Source organism: Dendropsophus ebraccatus, chromosome 12, assembly GCF_027789765.1.
Source record: "Dendropsophus ebraccatus isolate aDenEbr1 chromosome 12, aDenEbr1.pat, whole genome shotgun sequence".
Lineage (NCBI taxonomy): Eukaryota > Metazoa > Chordata > Amphibia > Anura > Hylidae > Dendropsophus > Dendropsophus ebraccatus.
This window is the reverse complement of record NC_091465.1, coordinates 42163477-42185113: the sequence shown is the minus strand read 5'-3', so window position 1 is coordinate 42185113 and position 21637 is coordinate 42163477. Positions and strand designations below refer to the sequence as shown.

The window sequence follows — 21637 nt, the reverse complement described above, 5'->3', positions numbered from 1 at the left end:
ACTTACGAGGTTCCCCCATAGAGGACATAAGGGTGAGTGATCTTCCTCCTCAGCTGCTCTGTGTGCAGGGCTCTTCCCCTGTACAACACACTTACTGTACTACACAGCTGTGATTTTAGCAGGCTGTGATGTGCAAAGAGTGCATTTTTCGAGGGGAAAGTCAGTAGAGTAGCTCACAGAGGGACTAGCCCATCTGGCATTTCCCAGTCCGACTCTGGCTTACTGACACACAGGAGGGGTTTTTCAGGAGTCTTTGCCAGGTTGCAACACTTCTTTGGCTTGCCCAGTCACCAGAATTATCACCAAAGTAGCATTTTTGTTGAGGCAGCTTCAGCAACCTAGGAATGTGCAGAATCTACAAGCCCAACTGCAACACCTTATACCAAATATACACTATATACCAAATATACCTAAAGATGCCATATAGAAGCCACCATGCCAAACCACATGTCATCTTGTATCCAGGTTAGAGATGGCTCAACACGGTACTAGAGCTACCTTTATTTTATACCGGTTTCCCCAGTCTGTTCCCTCTAATATTGAAATTACCTACAAACCTTCACCATTACCTTCACCTTCACAAGTTTTATTCGATTACAACCCAATCTTAATGTGTTATTTTCTTTGTCAGTTAGTGCAAATTTGGCTTTATTTAGCTTATTATGAAAAAAGTAAAATTCACGATAAAACATATTCAGTATAATGGCTTTTATTTGAACTGTCTGTCACATAGGGATGTTTGTAGCTGCATCTTAGCTTTTCACAGTTATGGCCGGAGCTTCTCTCCTAAGCCTTGGTACTGGTAATCTGCAGCTCAGATAACATCTTCTTCAACAGGTCCTTATCAAACAAGGCTAATTTTTGCACAAACTCTTGAATCTTGAGATTTTCTTCCCAAGCGGCATATGCAGGATCTTTTTCAGATGGTGGTTTATCTTCTTTGCTCTTTGCAGCTGCTACTTCTTTGCGGACATCCTCGATATAGGGCTTTAGATTGCTATTTAGGGTTTCTATAACAGACTTTACCTTACCTAGTATAATGGGTCGTATTTCTTCCCAGAAGGCATTCTGTTGTTCTTTAATGTGCTCCTCAAACTTCTCAAAATGAGGCTTTATTTCCGCAGCAGCTGAACGTAGACTTTCCGCAGCTTTAACCACAAATGATAGGACAATAGGCATAACCTTATTGTTGTAGACTGGGTAGGTCTCATTGATTTCCTTGGCCACCTCGTGATAGGTTTGTATCAAGGGTGCAGCAATTGTCAGGGCAAAGCTAAAATAACTTCTCTTTATTAGTTCTATTCTGTCGCCTAATACAGCCCTGTGGGGGAAAAGGAGAATATTTATTATTAGTGAAGGAGAAAGTCTTATACCTTGTTCTATTAAGATGATTGGTACGTTTTTGATTTACCATGGTGAGGCCTCTGCATTATCGTTCTAGCAGTAGAAAAAGGGCATCCTAGTTTTGTACATTACAAGGAGTGCCTCAACCTCATTCACATGCTGTGTCCAGTATACAACCAGTATACAAGCAGTACTGGCAAAATGGTATTTCGGTGTGTACTGTACACATCTGTGGACTATTGAGGGCTGCAAGTGTTAGATCTTTCAGCCTTGGCATCTGTATTGTAAATGTAATTATTTGTTTAGTGATCTTACTCTCTTTCAGCCTCTGATGACTCCCAGGTTGAGATTAGTTCTACACCAAACACCATTGAATGATGCAATAGATTCTTGAAAGAGTCCCGTATTGTAGGCTGTGGAGGTTGTGCTTCATCCTGTTGGGGAATGGACACGCCATATGTTCCTGGAAGATAAATAAGGTTTATTATCTAAGGTCTCTGTGCACTAGTACATTGGATAGGTGTCCAAGAATATGCATACCACTAATAAACTTCAATGTGAGCACAGTGAATATTAATGCACAAAGGTAAACACGAATCTGGCACTGCCCCAACCAGGGGATAGGCAAACGTAATAGTCTCTGTGTAACTTGCTAGGAACGTTTAACTTGGACCCTTGGGTGCTCTGCTGGAAGACGCTGCAAAAGTAATCTAAACTAATAGTAAAAGATAGTCAGCGGCACTCACCATGCGTTAAAATGCGGTGTTTATTTTTAATATGCAAGTTACATGGCAGACATGGGAAAAGGCAGGAGCCTTACACTAATGGCGACAGGCCGTTTCATGCATGCCTGGGGAAGCGTGAATGCACGAAAGGGCCCAATGCCATTTGTGGAACGCTGCTGCCTTTTACCATGTCTGCCGTGTAACTTGCGTATTGAAAATAAACACCGCATTTTAACACATGGTGAGTGCCGCTGACTATCTTTTACTATTCGTTTAGAATACAGTATATATTAATTTTACAGCATTTGGGTCACTAAAGGATTCAGGGGAGTATTAAGACCTTGGACCTTTTTTAAAGGCTTTTCTAGATCTTGAGGTAAAATGTGAAAGTAATAAATTAATAAAAAAATGTTTTTAAAAATGTGCCAAAGCGCCGCCCCTCAAAAAAGTCTAAATCAACCTTCTTCCCATTTTATATATAAAACACATAAAAATAATAAAATTAATTAACATGTTATACACAGTAGCGTGTGTAATTGTCCAGTCTATAAAAATAAAACAGTATTATTCCCACACGGTGAATGGCGTGAACAAAAAGCGGTAAAAATTTTACTTTAAATTACATTTAACATATAAAAAAAGTAATAAACAATACCATGCCGCAAAAATGATGCCCCATATAAGAATCCCAATAAGACCATTTTAAATATACCAGTTTGCAAAAAAAATGTTTCACTGTTAGGCTGTGGTCACACATAGTAAGAGACAGAAAAGATCATCCCGGCCGGTACTGCAGGACTGGCTGGATGATCTTTAGCACCGTTGAGTTCCGTGCGCGCCTGCATCAGAACTCCCCACTGCACACAATGGAGCATATGACAGGAGTGTATACACATAGTATAGGCTGAGGGAATCCCGGCCAGAGTGTTTTTCTTCGGAACTTATGTAGTGTGAACATATCCTTAATAAAAATAGTAAAACATTAGAAAAAATGGACATCGCTGTATTCAGACTGACCTATAGAATAATGTTATCATGTCAGTTTAACTATAAAGTGCATTACGTAAAGCCCCAAAATTTGCAGAATTTCATTTTTTTAACCCAACTTCACCCCATAAATCTTATTGTTTGAGGGTTTTATCATTCATTTTATGGTAGATTGTAAGGCGCCATTACAGGGCACCTGTTCCTGAAAAAAACAAGCCCTCACATGGCCCTGTAGATGGAAAAATAAGAGTTATAGCTCTTAGAAGGTGAGGAGGAAAAAACAAAAATGAAAATTGGCGCCATCCTTAAGGTCATTTTAGGCTCTGTCCTCAAGGGGTTAAAAACCACATTTACTTTCTCCCACTTATTTAAGAGGGTTTAAGATGCCCCAGTCTTAACTAAATCCCGGCCCCTGTGTCCCATACTGGATCTATTTTCGGGTTTCAGACAGTTATTTGTAATTTATTAAGGCTATTTAATGTTCACACATAATATTTCCGTCAGTCTGAAAACACAGAAACTGGGAAAATCTTTCCATTATAACTTTGCCCTGTCAGTTCCACTCCTGATTTTGGTTAAACAAATACTGACCAAAAGACTGACGGAAATAGTATGTGTGAACATAGCCTAACAATTACTGCTCAGTCACAGTGCTCTCTGCTGCCACCTGTGTCTGGACAGGAACTGCCTAGAGCAGTAGCAAATCCCCACAAAAAACCTCTCCTGATAAGTATACCTGTTATGTTCCCTGCAGCCCCAAAACATACTAAAATAGGCTCTATGCCCAGACAATCCCTTTAAAATTGCTTCAAAGGAACAACATCCCATACCTGATAGGCACAAGAGGAATAGGGATAAAACCGGGATTTTCATGATTGGAATTTATGGTAAACCTGCAAGAAAGACAAAAATTGTTGAGAAAAAAACAGGAAGTTAAACCTTCTATAATCGATGTATATAACATTGTTGTACAGCTTGCATCTTTCTCTGTTTCTTATGTTGGTCCTGATCCAATTATAACCCATTTCTATGAATATAATCCATGTACTGCATTTGAAGCAATAGCAACCATTCTACTGCTAGTTCCTTCCCCTCCTTGGCTATGCTCACACATAGTATTTCTGTCAAGTCTTTTTTCAACCAAAACCAGGAGTGGGTTGAAAACACCTGTATAGCCCTTCTCTTATTCCATGTGTTTCTCAATGTTCAGATGTTTTTTGTTATGGTTTTTTATCATTGCAAATTGGCTGCAATTACTGCCATGTGACCACAGCCTAACACTTTTTCTAATACCACAGATTACTTTAGACAGCTGTTATAATTGTTTTAACCTCCTTATCCAAAAGTGTTACATTCAATATAATCTATCTTTTAATAGTATAGTAAAACAAAATCTCTATCTCCAACCCAGCATGATATAATGCAAGTCTCTTACCTGTCACAGAGGATGATCAAGTCCATCACATGGACGTTGTCTCCAGCTTTTATGTGCAGAGATCTGGTCACCCACTGTTTGACTGGGCAAACAACCAACTAAAAAGCTAGAAGCGCGGTTACACCGATTAGAACTGTAAATAAATTGTGAATACATGGCCAGAGTTACAGAGGGTGAAGGACTTGTGAATCCTACTGAATATGAGAAATACGAGGAATTGTGAATATATGGCCAGAGTTACTTAGGGTGAAGGACTGGTGAATCCTTCTGAATAGGAGGAATACGAGGAATTGTGAATATATGGCCAGAGTTACTTAGGGTGAAGGACTGGTGAATCCTTCTGCATATGAGCAAGAAACGAATAATAAAAATTGAAGGATATGTTCAAAATTAAAGGAACATTATAGACAAAGGTGTTATACTGTGCTGTGCATAGTGCAATAGGAGAGGTCCTGTACATAAGCATTCATCTGAATACATTGTTCTGAAATAATATAGTAATAAAATGACACCAATGACACATTGCAACAACTACGGCAATTACCTTGAGGATACCTTGAAACTTACAGTGAAACTCGTCAACCCTTTATGTGGAATCTAAATGTTAGTACCAAGATGAACTTGAAAAAGCTTAATATTCCAACTTCCCTTTTTCTGGATGGGGCGGAATTGCTTTGAAGGATCTTCAGGTTATTAAGGTTATAAATCTGATGTACTGTACTGTGTTTATTTTACTATTATCCTTGTTGCACTTAGTAGAATAGCATGGGTTGGTAGCACAAGGGACAAAGCAATGTACTGACCCCCTTCACACACACACACACACACACACACCAACACACACACACACACCAACACACACACACACACACACACACACACACACACATGGCCCATGGATATAAGAAGAGCACCACCACTTACCAGAAGCTCACGCAGGATAATCTCAAGGGTTGGGGTTGAGGACAATAAAATATCCACACTAGGACCATATATTACCACTACAGAGACTAAATAATTCTTGCATACTGTTACTAAAGAAAAAAACCCCACTATACTCAGACCAGTGTATTGAATAAATAATTTTGCCACACTATGGCCACTACCATTATCACCACATAGCGACTAGATAATACCACCATAGTCATACTGAGTAAAAATCCCTGTTGTGAGAGTAAACACCCTATTACATGAAGAGTTTTTATCAGCTGTATTTGGCAGATTATCAACCATTAAGGCCATTATCGTTTTGTGTAATAAAAGGCAACGATCAGCCGACATGCACGATGTCGGCTGATCATTGTCTTTCAATGTCTTTCAACATATTGACAGACAAACGACCACGATAGTAATGATCTGCTGCTGTTGTTCTATGTAATAGGAGTGGCAGCAGCAGACTGACACTATCCTCTATGATGCAAACAACCTCCAACTCCAGACTACACAGATTATGGGGCGCAGGTCCAACTTGAGATCGAGGCACAGTGAGTAATAAAAATATATATTTTATTGTGGAGACTCAACGCGTTTCGGAACCGCACCGGTTCCTTTCTCAAGAGTCATGATACTGATAAAACAGAACAGCACTATATATCACAAACCAAGATGACATTAAAAGGGGAGGAGGACTCAGACCCTCCCACTTCAATCAACACAGACACCTGTAACACCAATAAAGAAAGGCATATGGCTATATACTACATTGCATTAAAATACAATAATATATAAGAAGAGTATATAAAACGAATATGTATATAAATAAAAATACTTTTTTTTTTTTTTTTACATTTTTTTATACATTTTCTACACATATTATTATTTTTATTTATATACATATTCGTTTTATATACTCTTCTTATATATTATTGTATTTTAATGCAATGTAGTATATAGCCATATGCCTTTCTTTATTGGTGTTACAGGTGTCTGTTGATTGAAGTGGGAGGGTCTGAGTCCTCCTCCCCTTTTAATGTCATCTTGGTTTGTGATATATAGTGCTGTTCTGTTTTATCAGTATCATGACTCTTGAGAAAGGAACCGGTGCGGTTCCGAAACGCGTTGAGTCTCCACAATAAAATATATATTTTTATTACTCACTGTGCCTCGATCTCAAGTTGGACCTGCGCCCCATAATCCGTGTAGTCTGGAGTTGGAGGTTGTTTGCATCATTGTTTCCTGTTGGATATCGGGAGTGGCTGCGGTCCTTGATATATACGCTGCAGAGTGTTGTGCCTCCCTTTGCACAACCACATCAGGTGAGGGTTGCCGTGCACCCCTATCCCTTTTTCACCTTGCCCTTCTGATCCTCGCCATGGAGCGCTGTCGCCCTTTGTTTTTACTATCCTCTATGGGCTGCCTGGGTGATTGTTATTACACGCTCTCTGTTGGCACATGTAATAGCACCAGCAGCGGGCGGGGGAATGAGGAGCAAGCGAGTGCTGACCTGACAGGCCGGCGCTGGCTTGCTGTGAAGATCGGGCCATGTAATAGGGACTTAAGAGGGTACACTGTGGTTACATGCAGTGACTCACAGGGGAGGTGTCTTCTTGGACACTTCTGTGGTGTCCTACCACAGGTGTTACAGTTATATACACCCTTCGCAAAAGTCTGTACTTATTGTACTTGTGTAGTGATAAAAAGTTTTGCCACTAGATGTCAATGTATTATATATGTGTATTTGGAAGCTGCACAGCTGAAGGATGTACAGGGTTATTGTTTCATTATGTGTCACCAGAATCTGCAGACCAGTAGGAATCTGTTTTTCTTCTCTCCTATCAACTCTCTCCTTATTTCTTCTGTTGCACTCTTCGCCGACTCACAGCGCATGTTAGTTACGCTAGGAAAGTATGTCACATGGGTGGAGGAGGTGCTAAAGGTCTTTTGTGTTAGGCATTGTGGAGGAAGGATGCAAGCTAGATAGCTCTCCACAGTGGTCCTATCTGGGCCCTGGCCCTCTGTCAGGTCCCCGTACCCTTGGGTCAGTCTTAGATAGAACCCTGTATGGGAAATATGCAAGAAGTTACGCCTCCAACAACTTTCTTCTCAGTAACGCTACACAGCACTATGCACTGTTAAAACCCTCTTAAGAGAGGACAAGCCAGAGGCAACCTCAACCCAGGCCGTGGACTAGGAGAAGAAACAGAGCAAGACAGTATCCACAAAAGCCACAGAAGCTGGGAACTGATCTAGATAGAGCAAAGTTGCAGTAAGCCAATGAAATCTATCTCGCAGCGCGGGTGTCAGTAGGGAACCCTCAGCATTCAGCTCATCCCAGGCAACAAGGTCTGGGACCTGTGTCTCCCTCTAGGAAGGTTCAGCTGAGTCTAGTGGGCATAAGGTGGTTTGAAGACTGAAGTCAAAGTTCAATACACGGGCACAGGTGTTCTTCTTCTAAGAATTCTACCTTATCCTCCAACATCCCGGCAGAGCACAGTACTACCAGGGTTGGGACTCTTGCGGCATCCTTCTCTCTGCTACTCTGCTTCTTTGTATTACTCAGAACACTACTCAGTCAACACGACTATATCCTACACTGCACTTCTACCACAGATCTGGTTGCTGTATTGTCAAGAATTTGTTTGGAACTATTGTCAAGTGTATTACCCTGTGCTTTATAAAAAGAAACATCATAATCTTGTAAACTACTGCCAGCAAGCATTTTCTAGTAGAAACCCAAGCTTATTTAAGTTAAAGAGACTCTGTGATTTTTCACTTTCCATCAACACTGCACACACCGCAACCTTGAGACACTTCCCCCTTCTGTGGGTGGCAAATCCGATAGTCCGGGAGGGTCATCACTCTAACCCAAGGGACCAAGTAGCAGCCCGGCAGGACACTGACCACAGGGGAAAAAGGTACAACCGGCCTTGTCAAATAAAAGCAGGCCATCACACCTGCGTGCCTACCGGGCACTGGCGCCTCAAAGTAACACTCCAAGGTCCGGCTGTATCTCGGCCAACCACCTCCGGCGTGGAGTCACACCTAACTACCTAGCAAACGACCGTTCCTCCGATATAACACCACACGGGGGGCATACCAACACACTTCTTCTTCCGACTATGACTTGTTTCCTATTAGGTGGATGCCCCTAGTAGGTTCATAACTTAAAAGCGGAAAAGCGTCTAATTTATCATGATTTTAACCCTGGAAACAGGCATAAACCATACAAAAATCTAGGTGTAGACTTTTGCACAAGCCCTGTAACAGGCGCAGGGTCAGTTGGCTTTATTTAGAGGCTTGCACCTCTTAGTAAATTTGGACGGATAAATGGGGCAGAGCTTTACTTAAGAATGGCTATTATGCTAGTATGCCTTAATAAATCTCCCCACTGTATATTCATGTTGTACTAAAACCAAATAGAGCATAGAGAATGATATTAAGTTAAAACAATCTGCTAGTCCAGCTAGCATCAGCTATTGTGTAACTTGTATTGATAAATGCGTAGGTTTACAAACCAAATAGTGGGATGTTGACAGAAGAAGGAACAGAACAGTAAGTTTGACTTATTCTAGGTTAATGAGAACACAAACTATGTGTGCATGGTGTCTTATAAAACAGCTTTTCTGTTTACATTCTCCATGTAAATCATTATTAATAATTAGTGTTAAAGCACCCTTGATTCCAGAGCACTGTACAAATGATAAGGGCTAACATACAGAATGTTACAAGATCACGAAACAAACTACATGAATGAAGTAAATGACAGACTGGTGGATAGAGATAGAGGACCCTGCCTACAATCTACAAGCTAAAGGGACAGATACAGTAGGTGATGGGGCAGCTAGTCAAAGTGTGGAGCAGAAATATTGTAGTCTAGTTTAAAGAGATCGGTTTTAACTCCTTCATAACCGAAGGTCATTAATGCACGGATGTCCAGGTCACAATGAAGCAGCACTCTCCTCCTCGCCATCTAAAAGCCATAACACTTTTGTTTTTACACCTACAGGGCTGGTTAGGGTGTCACTTTTTGTGCCATCTATAATATGTTTAATTATTATTATTATTTTTACACTATACCCAGGGATGTAAAACAGCCTAGACCAAACTATACCCCGGTGTGCAAAATAGCCTAGGCCAAACTATACCCCGGAGTTCAAAATAGCCTAGGCCAGACTACAACCCGGGGTATAAAATAGCCTAGGCCAGACTATATCCCAGGATGTAAAATAGCCTAGGCCAAACTATATCCCAGGATGTAAAATATCCTAGGCCAAACAATACCCCGCTGTGTAAAATAGCCTAGGCCAAACTATACCCCAGGGTGTAAAATAGCCTAGGCCAGACTATACCCCGGGGTGTAAAATTGCCTAGGCCAGACTATAACCCAGGGTGTAAAATAGCCTAGGTCAGAGTATACCCAGGGGTATAAAATAGCCTAGGCCAGAGTACACCCCGGGGTATGAAATAGCCTAGGCCAAACTATACCTTGGGGTGTAAAATAGCCTAGTCCAAACAATACCCCAGGGTGTAAAATTGCCTAGGCCGGACTATAACCCGGGGTGTAAAATAGCCTAGGCCAAACTATACCCCAGGGTGTAAAATAGCCTAGGCCAGACTATAACCAGGGGTGTAAAATAGCTTAGGCCAAACTATACCCTTACAGACTAGAATACTGTATATCCATCTAATGTTGAACCTGGGTATAGTCTGGCCCAGGCGACAGTATACCCCAGGGGATAAACTCTTCACTGGTTTTTTTACCGCTGTTCCAGACCAGAGCCACCTTTAAAGTTAAAGTTTCAGGACGTTATGACCTCCTAATGAACAGCCAAGTTTTTCTGCTTGAAGTAATAAAAGTCTATGGGTGAAATTTATCATCTGGGCAATTTTTTTGAGCAGGAGGAGCTTTTTATGAGCCATGCAAAATGTTACGGTTGTTGTGCAAAAATCATCAAAAATCTTGGTACAATTTATTGCACAATTTATGTCTGAAACAACTTTACTTAAAAAACTAGGGTAGGATTTCATGCAAAAAATGAACATGTGCATATGATAAATCTAATGAAAAAATAGCTAATAGAAAACCATGCCCCTCCCAACACAAGGCAGCAGGCAGTGAAAACATTTGAAAAATATTGCAAAACCCTTTATAAAGCTTGCACATATTTTTATAATGTGCAAATCTCCATATTAGCAAAAAAAAAATTAAAATAGTGCAAACACAATGATGAATGCCCCATGAATTACTTTTAAGATTCACGTCATTCAGATTCTCACTTAACTTACCAGACAAAGCTGAATCCCCAATAGAATGTTGAAAAATTAAGTAGTTCTTGTGTCTATCACTCAATGCTTCTAATTTCATGGGGGTACGGCCTGAGGGGGTATGAACTAGCCTAGACCAAAATATACCCGGGGTATAATCTAGGCCAATTTAACCCCGGGTATAGTCTGGACTTGGGTTATACTCTGGCCTGTTACACCGATACAGTGATTACAGGAAGTTCCATAGCGCTCCATTCTAATGGACCATTTGCCCCTTTATTTGAACATTGGTGGGGGTCTCACCACCGGGACCCTGACGATACAAACCTCTGACATGTTGCTATAACATGTTAGAAGTTTGTTTAAATGATAGATACCCTTTAAAGGGGCATTCACATTACCTTACCCTTTGTTAGGTGATGGGAAATGCAAAAGAAAGCTTTTTTGCATTAGCAAAACTGCTTTTTTTAAAAGTTTGGTCCCCTTCTCTCATGGTCATGTTGACAGTGGTTGCCTCGTACTTGTGGGGGTTGGGAATGTGTAATGTCCGATGGAACACAGCAGTGCCAAGCTCATTTAGCTCAGAACCCCTGCATCCCGTCCTTGTTCCTCCTGCGGACCCTCCACGCCGAACCAGGAAATGAGAGCAGGGCATGATGGTGCCGAACGACAGAGGGACAGATGAGAATGCCCCTTTAATCTCAGACTCTAGATCCCTCAGTTAGAATGTTAACTGTTGAAGTTCATGACATTACAATGAGAAGAAGACTGAACAAGTATAGCTTGTTTGGAAGGGGAAAGACTATTCCTGAAAAAAAAAATGGTTGCATGGCTGAAGTTTGCATATAATTACAAGACCAATGTCCTTAGGACCAACATGACCAAAGTAGAGATGTTTGGCTGTAATGCACAGCGCCATATTTACTGGAAAACAGCTCATACTCATCAGCATAAACTTCTCATACCAACTGTCAAGCATGGTGGTGGAGGGGTGATGATTTAGGCTTGTTTTGCAGCCTCATGACCTGGGCACCTTTCAGTCATTCAGTCGACCATGAACTCCTGTGTGTACCAATGTATTCTAGAGTTAATGTGAGGCCATCTATCCATTAGCTAAAGCTTGGCCAGAATTGGGTCATGGAACAGGACAATGATCCCAAGCACAACAGCAAGTCAATAGAATAACTGAAATCAAGGTGTTGCAATGGCAAAGTTAAAGTCCAGACCTCAACCTAATTGAAATGTTGTGGCGAGACCATAAGAGGGCTGTGCATAAGAGGATGCCTGTTCAAAGAGTGTGTACTTTCCTTTCCCTATCACTGTGTATACACTATAAGTTATTAGTTGTTCTTTGTATAGAATATCCTGAAATCATGACCTGTTGGTGGTCCTAGAGGATTGGAGTTGTATAACGCTCATCTATTGTATATACGCATGTTCATATTTTGTTAACCTGTTTAAGCACTTTAATAAATAGACTGTTGTGGCCATTTAATTTCAATGTTAAATAGTGTGTCTATGGTCTTAACAGGGTATCGGTGGGGCGGGAGTTTTCATGGGGAAGGTTAAGGTGTTAAGTGGGGTAAGACAGGCTACTCAACCATACCCCTAGTCATGAAAACAACAATTGGTCACATTGTTTTATCCTTTCTTTAGTTAATATTCCTTATAGAGAAGTATACAATGCCAAGCAAACATAACACGCATGGAGTTTGAACCTCACCTTTTAGACTTTGATATTTGACTAGTGTTTGACATTCTGCAGTCTGTTTCATTAATTCAGTAATTGCTTAGGGTCTAAGGTTAGGTTCACATTTGAATCTAGCTGTACAATTGTGATAAATATATATATATATATATATATATATATATTTATATATATATATATTTATCAGCAAACCATACCATCAGCCCAAACATACCTGCTCCAGATACATTGATTACATTTAGATTCCATTCCATTGACTTAAATCAATGGATCTGGTGTTGGTATACATGGGTATACTGTTATATATCCAACTGATACTGATAATGTATTAGGCTATGTTCACACTACGTAAGTTCCCGGCCGTAGCACGTTCCGTGAATAAGCGGCCGGAGACTTACGTAGTTTGCGTACAATGGAAAGTATACGATGTACGGCTGCACCGTTCACACTACGTAAGAACTTACGCCCCGGATCGTACGCGGCGCCGTAAAAAATGAACCAGACCATCGTTTGAGGACGAAAATGCTGTAACTTACGCCCGTAGCGTAACATGCGGTCCCGTACGTAGTGGTGATTTCTTCATTTTGCAAGCTTTTTGTGCCGATCCAAAAGGTTCTGTGGGGCGTCCGGGGCTAGGCGAAGATTTCCAAGTAAAAGACCGCTGTCAGATCGCTACGTAGGGCGCTCGGAAAGTGTAAGTAGACTACGGGCGTAAGTTCGCGGTCCGTACGTAGCCGGCCGCAAATTGCGTAAATTCCCGTCCGGAGTTTAACACGTATATGTCTGGCCGCGAAAATATGCGGCCGGACATATATGTAGTGTGAACATAGCCTTAAAGTGCATATGTAGCTTTGGTGTCCCACCATGGGTGCTGTCTAGAGCACCAGAGTAAGTCACTCTTTAAGGTTAACAAGTGGAAGATGTAGATGTAGATGTTGTTTTCCCCACTAGGTGTCACCACTGTTTTCGTGTCTTTTCGAGTCAAGTGTTTACTGTTTTGTACCATGTGTTTGTGTGCTGACCAGTCACAGGTGCCCTTTCCTCTAAACCTACCCTATCTTTCCTCTCTCTTACACACACTCAACTCAAGTATTCAGTTTGAAAGGAAGCAAACCCAAACCAGTTCCTGCGAAAGTTTAGCCAGGGCCTGGCCTTGGCCAGGACCCCTGACAGGGACAGAGATAGACAGTAACTAAAGACTTTATTCTCTATGCAAGCAACTACAGCAAGTGCAATAACTTAGGGGAGAGAAGCCAACTAGGATAACCATTAGCAACGCCAGGAACCTTTCTAAAACGTGCAGGGCAGTCTCCTGAAATACGAGGAACTGACCCCAGTAGGACAAAGCTACAAGGGAAAAGGTCTATGTATGACTAGAAAGTCTAAGCAACCTGCTACACCCAGATAACTGACGACTGGGGCTCGTATTACCCACCTAGGACAGGTATCTCGCAACTAGGGGACATAGGTGGTTCAGAGCCACAACTAGGCATCCGTGAGTGCGAGTATCACTTACCTCTTCTTTCTACACCCTTGTTCTGGCGGAGCACATATACTACATTGAGCAGGGCTCCTCGGGCAACTCCTCTCCTTCTCCTTCTCTCTACAAAGTACCAACTGGTGAGAGTTGTTCCACCTCAATGTTAGCCACAGCTGTTACTGAGTCAAGATCTGTGAGTGGTGGTGCCAACTGCAGGTGGGTCTGCTACTACTCCAGGTTACCCTGACAAGTGCCCAAGTGACCCTCAACACTCCAGGAGGTTAACAACCATTGGGGACAGTAAACCGGCCAAAGCAGGTACCTACATTACCTGTACAAAAACACACAATACTGAGTTATCACAGAAATGCCCAAGTATCACAGAAGTGGCATCATGAACAGGATACAAACCTCAATGCTGACATTGCTCTCTAAAGTATCTCCCACCAAAAGTATTAGGATCCTTGAAAAGCCCGCCAAAAGCAGAACTGTATCTCTCTGACCACCTAAAACACCATTGCCCTGAAGATAACTACCACCCCAACCAAGAGTCGAAAAGTGGAGGAGCATCCTTTTTTTGCAAAAAGAACTGTGTTTTGTTTTTTTCTATTGCAAAAGTGTGGGAAAAGATCAGCATATTCCCCCCAAGTTACAAGTGCCGCCCCAGGTGGAGCCAAGAATCAAGAGACTGTTACCAGGGGGATCCCTGAAGGTGCTGCGCACTTCCGCTGACATCACTGGCGCGGCCATCTTGGAAGTGGCCAACGCCCATAGACTTTCATTGTACCCAGTGTTTCCGCACACCGGAAGTTAAGACTACTCATGTTGACAAGATGTCAGACAACAAGCAGCATATGCTGGACGTTACTACAAAAGCGATTTTGGAGATTGTTGGAGCCCTCACCTGCTGGTTAGCTGCAACCTCCTCCAGAGCAGCAGCAGCACCAGACCCCGCGACCACAAGCCTGGCGCTCTGTCCTCCGGCGACACAGCCTTCCCCCCAGGCCGGATGGCCCAGAGGATGAAGATGATGTGTACTCGGAATTCACCATGTCTGAAGCAGAATACGCCACTGAGCTTAAATCTAAGAATGAGGAGGAGGAGGAGGATGACAAACCAAACACCAGTCTGGGGGTGCCTGCGCTGCCCGACACAGATGACTCGGTTACCCAGCAAGAAGCTGAGATGGAGCGAGAATTCATCTGGCGGTACAAGAGGCCAGGTCCAGGTGAAGCCCCTCTTGAGAGGATATCTTTCGACAAGGAGAGAGGGTTTGGAGTGATTCAGTACTCTTAAATGGGTGACCACGTCCGAGTCAGCCGCAGAGCTGTGAAAATAGCTTATCTTACTGCGACAAAGCGCAACCTGAAAGAGAGAGAGATCATCAAGTACACCCCATATGTGAGGGATAGAGAAAGATGGGCTGCTGCAGTGACAAGGCCTCGTCACTACATCCAGGAGCCATTCAAGCCTACAGCTTCCCATACTGGGATGAAACATGGGAGCAGTATTACCGGCAGAAGAAGAGAAGTAAGTTCTACTTGCTGCCACTACCATGGCATATGCCGTTCCTGAAGCACAAACCAGGCAGTCAGCCGCTACAGTGACAGCTGTAGATGCCAGTACCATCTCTCAGGTACAACCTCAAGTGAAGTACAACATAGCTGTCACGCCGAGTATCACATAGCCATGAAGATTAGCTTCTGTACCAAAATGTATCACATTTGGGCGTGTGCACACCAACATAATCCACACCATAGTGCAGTGTATATGGGGGGGGGGGTGTTACTTCTTTTTGGCCAATTACTGTCCAGTAGTTGTTAAGTGTGAGGCTGGGCTCACACTACGTATATTTCAGTCAGTTTTGTGGTCCTCATATTGCAACCAAAACCAGGAGTGGATTGAAAACACAGAAAGGCTCTGTTCATACAATGTTGAAATTGAGTGGATGTCCGCCATTTAATGGCAAATATTTGCTGTTATTTTAAAACAACGGCTGTTATATTGAAATAATGGCTGTTATTTACTGTTATATGGCGGCCATCCACACAATTTCACCATAGTGTGAACAGAGCCTTTCTGTGTTTTTAATCCACTCCTGGTTTTGGTTGCAATATGAGGACTACAATACTGACTGAAATATACATAGTGTGAACCCAGCCTTAAAGACCATGATCAGTCGACATGCATGATATCGGCTGATGTGGTCTTTCAACATGTTGAAATGACCCGATGATGGCAGTGATAGTTTGCTGCTTGTTGCTCCGTGTAATAGTTGCTGAAGGAGCAGACCACTGCTGACTAAAATGGGCAGTCTGGATGAGCTTAGGATCGTCAGGGCAGTGCTTCCTGCTGCTCCCCGCTCCTCCCTGCTCCCACTGAAGTCTTATGAGGGTTTTAGATGCTGACACTGCATGGTTTTTGTTGAGGAAATCAACACGGTTTATTTGGCAAAAAAAAAAACAATGACTATTTGCCGTGGAACCAAACATGCAGCTTTGTTTGACAGTTTTGGAGATGAAAACAGGTATCAATTCTTAAGAGGAATAAAAGAAAGACTAATTCTTCTCTCTTATATCTAATTTTTTTTGGCTAAAAATGACATAAAATAGAATATGTAATTCCAGCTTAAAACCTCCACACACTTTTTTTTCACTTCAAGTTTTTACTTTCAAGTTCGAACATGGAAAAAGTGCAATGACGATTTTTATATGTGTTAAAATGCTGCCCCCTAGTTTGTCTCCTGAGGCAAGCTGCAGAGGTACCTGTCCATCCCCCATTTGTGTCCGTGTCCTGCTTTAATCTTCCGTATTCATGTACTGGATTATTGGTAGTCTTGGACTTTGTATTAAACGTGTCTTTATAATCTGATTGGGAAGGTGCCCAATAGTGGGTGGTAGAATCACTATATATGCCAGTCATTGAGCAACCACATTCACACAACAGCCTGAGTTTTCCCAGAATTGTAAGTTGTCTGTATATGTTATGTGATGGTCCCCATAAGGGATTCTATAGGGGCATGCTGATGTCATCTATTTATTCTTGTAGTTCTTTTAGCAATTTATTTGTGTATTAGTGTAAAGATTTGTGTTGATAAAAACCTGAATTATTTAAAGTAAATAGGAACTATCTTAGTATATTAATGGATCCAACCTATAGGATAATCTACCAGCAAACTTATTGACACTACAACAATATTGCATATAATAAGTTGTATATGTGCTCATAGCTTAGATAGGTTAGATAGTTAAACTGTTTACAGATAATATTAAATTGATTAACAGAAGTAGTTTTCTCATCTAATCGGATATGACAACCTTTTATATTTGGTGGGAGGTTGACCTCTGGGACCCCTGACAAGCCTTGGGGTGCAGGGGCTGTAGTGTTGTATTAGGCCAGTTGCACACAATCAACTCATCTGTACTTTGGAGGTCCTGGTGATAATAGGTGTATATTCAATTGGCCTTATTTAGTTGCAAAGTCTTTGAGCTATTACTCCTTGCTGTGTTGATGCTTTGTTTACTAGTAGCCATTGGTAACAAACAATCTGTCGTGAATATGCACTGATCCTATCATGTGGGAGGGTGTCTAGTCAGACAACATCACGAGAGTGCCACTTTCCTGACATGTCAATAATTCACCAACATACCAACCTGAATTCGATCTGGAACTCAACGTCCGTAACATGGTGAATGGGCAGTTGGAAATTAAGTATCATTATCTTTGTCTTCTACAGGTTGCATAAGTGCAGTATTGAAGGGCCTGCTTAAGCATGAAAGTGTTGCTACTATCGGTAGCCCTGCTGTTCTTTACAGGTATGATGACTCTTGGGACATTAGTGTGATTAGTAATAATGGGTTACACTCATAGTTACATACATAGTTACATAGTTAATATGGTTGAAAAAAAGACACATGTCCATCTAGTTCAACCAAGGAAGGGATGGATACAGGGAAGGGGGAGGGGTGATAGGTTCTATACATATGCATTTATATTATTTTGGTCTAAGAACTTGTCTAGGCCGGTTTTGAAGCCCTCTTCTCATCTCCAGCCTTGTATCTACTTATGTACACCAATCCTTTTTGTAACTGTTAAATAGTGTCCTAATCATAGAGCTACTTTGTCTTTGTGCTAAAGATTTTACCAACTAGATGAACCCTGTCTATAAGCCCTGTACAACATTCTGAATAAAAGTCATGTAATACTACATGTACTTGTGATAACAGATGTGCATCATGGACGCCTGGGCCTATGTGCACAATGTCATACATGTATACCATACTGGCTGAGCTTGCATCATAGATCAGCGTCTGACATCAGTGATCACGCTGATGTCGTCCATAAACCCCTCAAATTTTGCAGCATTTAAGAGTTTCAGTGACAGAAACGGCATCTGTCACTGACCAATCAGGTTCAACACTTCAAAGTAGGATGTGTCCTTAGGGGTTAAAGAAAACCTGTCCCCTGTTTTTGAAACATCAAATTACCAGTATGTCTTTATGTTTCTGGGGGTATGTGCCCCAAAACTGCTTATATGATGCCTGCCTGGTCCAGCAGTGTAATATGATTTGGCATTTTACTCTCTGGGAGCGGTGTCCCACACTTGCATCCCTGGTTGCTAATGCAGGCACTACATCGATGGACTTGGCAGGCATTATACAAGCGGTTTTGGACACTTAACCCCAGCTGCATTAGGAAGGTGGAAAGGAATCCTAGAAATAAAACTTGCCAAGATTGTGAATCTGAATCATCAGGGACTATCTCGATGATTAAGATCCATTGGGCGTCCATATGTGCGTTTCTGGAAAAATCATGGGTGATGTCTATCTATCGGCACATTTATACAAGGTGACATACACACCAAGAATCGGACACTCAGATCCAACTTACAGTATGCCAGCAGGATTTCCTATGACATTCTCTTTGTCTTGCAGGGGCACAGGGGCGCTACTTTTTGCAACAAGATGAACCTAGCCAAGAAAAAGAATCCGACAAAATAATACAGAAGATTGTACATGATGCTATTGGAATAGTATCAGAGCTTTGGAAAAACCTGGATTTACCTGAAATTGAAAAGCAGTAAGATTTTTTTGGCAATTTTTCAGTTTGTGTACAGTAAAGTCTAGATGACCGTTTTTTTGATTTTTTTAATAGTAGATTTGCGTAGAAAACTGACATTGTGTAATAATGATTGCAGGATATTATCCGAGAGAACCAGGCCAGGATGCCTAATAACTACCCACTTAGAAGCCCAGGGGTCTTAAAATTAAAAGTAACTGTATAAAGTCAGATGACAGCAAAAAAAAGGGGGTCTATTATAATTTTATCCAAAAGCTGTTCAGTTATAGGTGTAGAACTTCTAGCACATAAATTATTGAAGATCATTTGCAAGTTGCATAGGGTCTTGGTACTTAAAGATAGGTTGTTCTGTAGTTGTACCCCAATGGGTCCTCTGTTATATAAGTTAATGCGATATATTTATTTGCTTATTCTTTATTCCCAGATACCATTTGAAAGAGAGGATGGAGGCTGCAAAGAAACATGCCGAAAAACTAGAGAAAGCTGTTGAAAGTTACTATGACGCAGTTGCTAAGAAATTCGATGAACAGCTGCACGAGAAGTTCCCTGTCTTCAGAAAACAAGTAGTCCCTATTTTGAAGGGTTTTGATGATGCTATGGAAGATCATATTAAGAAAGTTGTAAAAGAAGTAGTGCCGGTTGGATCTGATTTTATATCTGGAATAAGTAAGCAAGTAATAGATTTCTTCGAAAATCTGGAAACCGTTGCTGAAAAGCGTCGGGATGCACTGCGCGCTGAGATCGACAGCCTGCGTGTCAAACTGCAACCCTACGTAGATGACGTCCATGCAGAATATGAGAGATACCGCAAAGATTTCCAAGGTGAATTACAGAAGGATTATCATGACTTCAAACAAGATGTAGAGCAGAATATGGAGAAGATAAAGGAACAGGCTCAGCCTCACCTTGAAAACATCAAAAGTAAATTCCCTGATGGAAAGGATGTTAAAGAAAAGATTGATAATTTCCTTAAGGAATTGAAAGAAGCTCTGGAAAAGCTGTAATGAAGGCGGCTCAAGAGAAAAGCAATGAAGAAATGTGATTGTGATTTACCACTTAGAAACATATACGTTTTTCTGTAAATCTAACATTTCATTCTATGACTTCATAAAATCTTTAGTGTAACATCTCTATTCAGTTTATGATATTAAACTTTCTTCATTGCTTAAATACTGGATACCTGATTCATCATATATTTTATTTACCTGTTAAGGCCAGGTTCACACTCTGTATGACACCAGCTGTTCTGTGACCCGTCCGTGTCATAGAACGTCCGGTGTCAGTGAAGATCATCCCGGCCAGTACTGTACTTCATTTGTGCTGAATTGGGATGCGGGCGCATCCATGAGCTCCCACATGCCAATTCACCATAGCACACAATGGAAAGTATGGCCGGAGCCGCACTTTCCATTGTGTGAGCTGTCAGTGTTCAATAAATAGTGGCCACAGAAAACTGACATGTCAGTTTTTCCCGTGGCTTCTAGGATTCCCGGACAGAGCCCCTAGCAACCAATCAGATTCCATCTTTCATTCCTCACAGACTCTTTGGAAAATGAAAGGTGGAATCTGATTGGTTGCTAGGGGCAACTGAGACAGTTTCACTTTACACCATGTTTGATAAATCTCCCCCTATGTGTATACACTCCAGCCGGGATTCCATTGACTGCAGTGCAACATAAATTTTCTAATAATCACGACCGTTGTTGCAAGTTGGCAACAATGGCCATGATTAATAAAAAATTTACATTGTGTGAACTCAGCCTAAGCCTATGAGGAGACCAGGTAATATAATGAAGGATAACTTGGGGCTTACGCACACAGGTCTATAACACTTCATACAACCTCTATGAAGCCATTAAAGAGCACCCATATGGTCATAATGTACCTAACTATATCTTCTTTTTTTTCTGTTGCATTTTGGATAAATTTAAGGGAACACAACTCGTACTAAATCCAATATCTTAGTATAGAAATATAAGTACAGTAGAGGCGATTACCTCCACAATATATTTCAAGGCATACAATGACACACAGAGTAACTGAAGCTCCATATTACAGGTTATAGTCTAACGTAAGTAAATGCTACAGCAAAACACATAATATCCCTTCTGTAGTATTGTGTAGTAATACACGAAGCAGAAAACGCAAAATACACTTCCCTGAAATCATAGTAGTAATCACCGCCCAGCAGGGGCGTAGCTAATGTCTCTTGGGCCCTGGTGCAAGAGGTCAACTTGGGCCCCCCCCTTCTCGATGCTATTGGTATATATATATATATATCAAGACTGATATTACCAATAATACCAGTATACAGGAAATATTATCACCATACATATTACCGCCATACTGTTACTAAAGAAATCCTGTTTACTGAAACCAATATTGCCAATATTACCAGTACACAAGGGGAAATATTACCGCCACACCACAACCATCACCACCATATTGTTACTGACCAAATCTAGTATACTAAATCCAATAAAACACAGTACCAGATTACAAGTAACAAATAATACCACCACATACTAACACCCCGCTGCTACTGACTAATACCACCACATACTGACTAACACCACCACATACTGACTAACACCACCGCTGCTACTGAAAATAATCCTCTGTACATAGACCAATATCACTTCATCCAGTCATATAGAGGTGAAAGCACTGTACAC

At 41.4% G+C, this 21637-nt stretch overlaps 2 protein-coding genes across 5 annotated transcripts in view; one reads left to right on the top strand and one right to left on the bottom strand.

The window, feature by feature from the left end:
• Window positions 1-693: 693 nt before the first annotated feature.
• Window positions 694-21637, bottom strand: part of LOC138769690 (apolipoprotein A-I-like) — a 523881-nt gene continuing 502937 nt past the window's right edge. For 3 of the 4 annotated variants that reach the window (XM_069948304.1, XM_069948302.1, XM_069948305.1), the window contains exons 2-4: window positions 3887-3952; window positions 1660-1807; window positions 694-1321 (exon numbers count right to left, since the gene is read on the bottom strand). In XM_069948304.1, coding sequence (XP_069804405.1) covers window positions 787-1321; window positions 1660-1807; window positions 3887-3929 — 726 coding nt within the window. In that variant the 5' untranslated portion in view covers window positions 3930-3952 and the 3' untranslated portion in view covers window positions 694-786. Of the gene's footprint in view, window positions 1322-1659; window positions 1808-3886; window positions 3953-4491; window positions 4518-21637 lie in introns of those variants that run through there. The other variant, XM_069948301.1, reaches the window with a different exon arrangement.
• On the top strand, window positions 16812-20139 carry LOC138770063 (apolipoprotein A-I-like). The gene is made up of 4 exons (XM_069948961.1): window positions 16812-16848; window positions 17620-17698; window positions 18818-18962; window positions 19387-20139. The coding sequence occupies exons 2-4, from the start codon at window positions 17656-17658 to the stop codon at window positions 19964-19966; spliced, it is 768 nt and encodes a 255-aa protein (XP_069805062.1). The 5' UTR covers window positions 16812-16848; window positions 17620-17655; the 3' UTR covers window positions 19967-20139.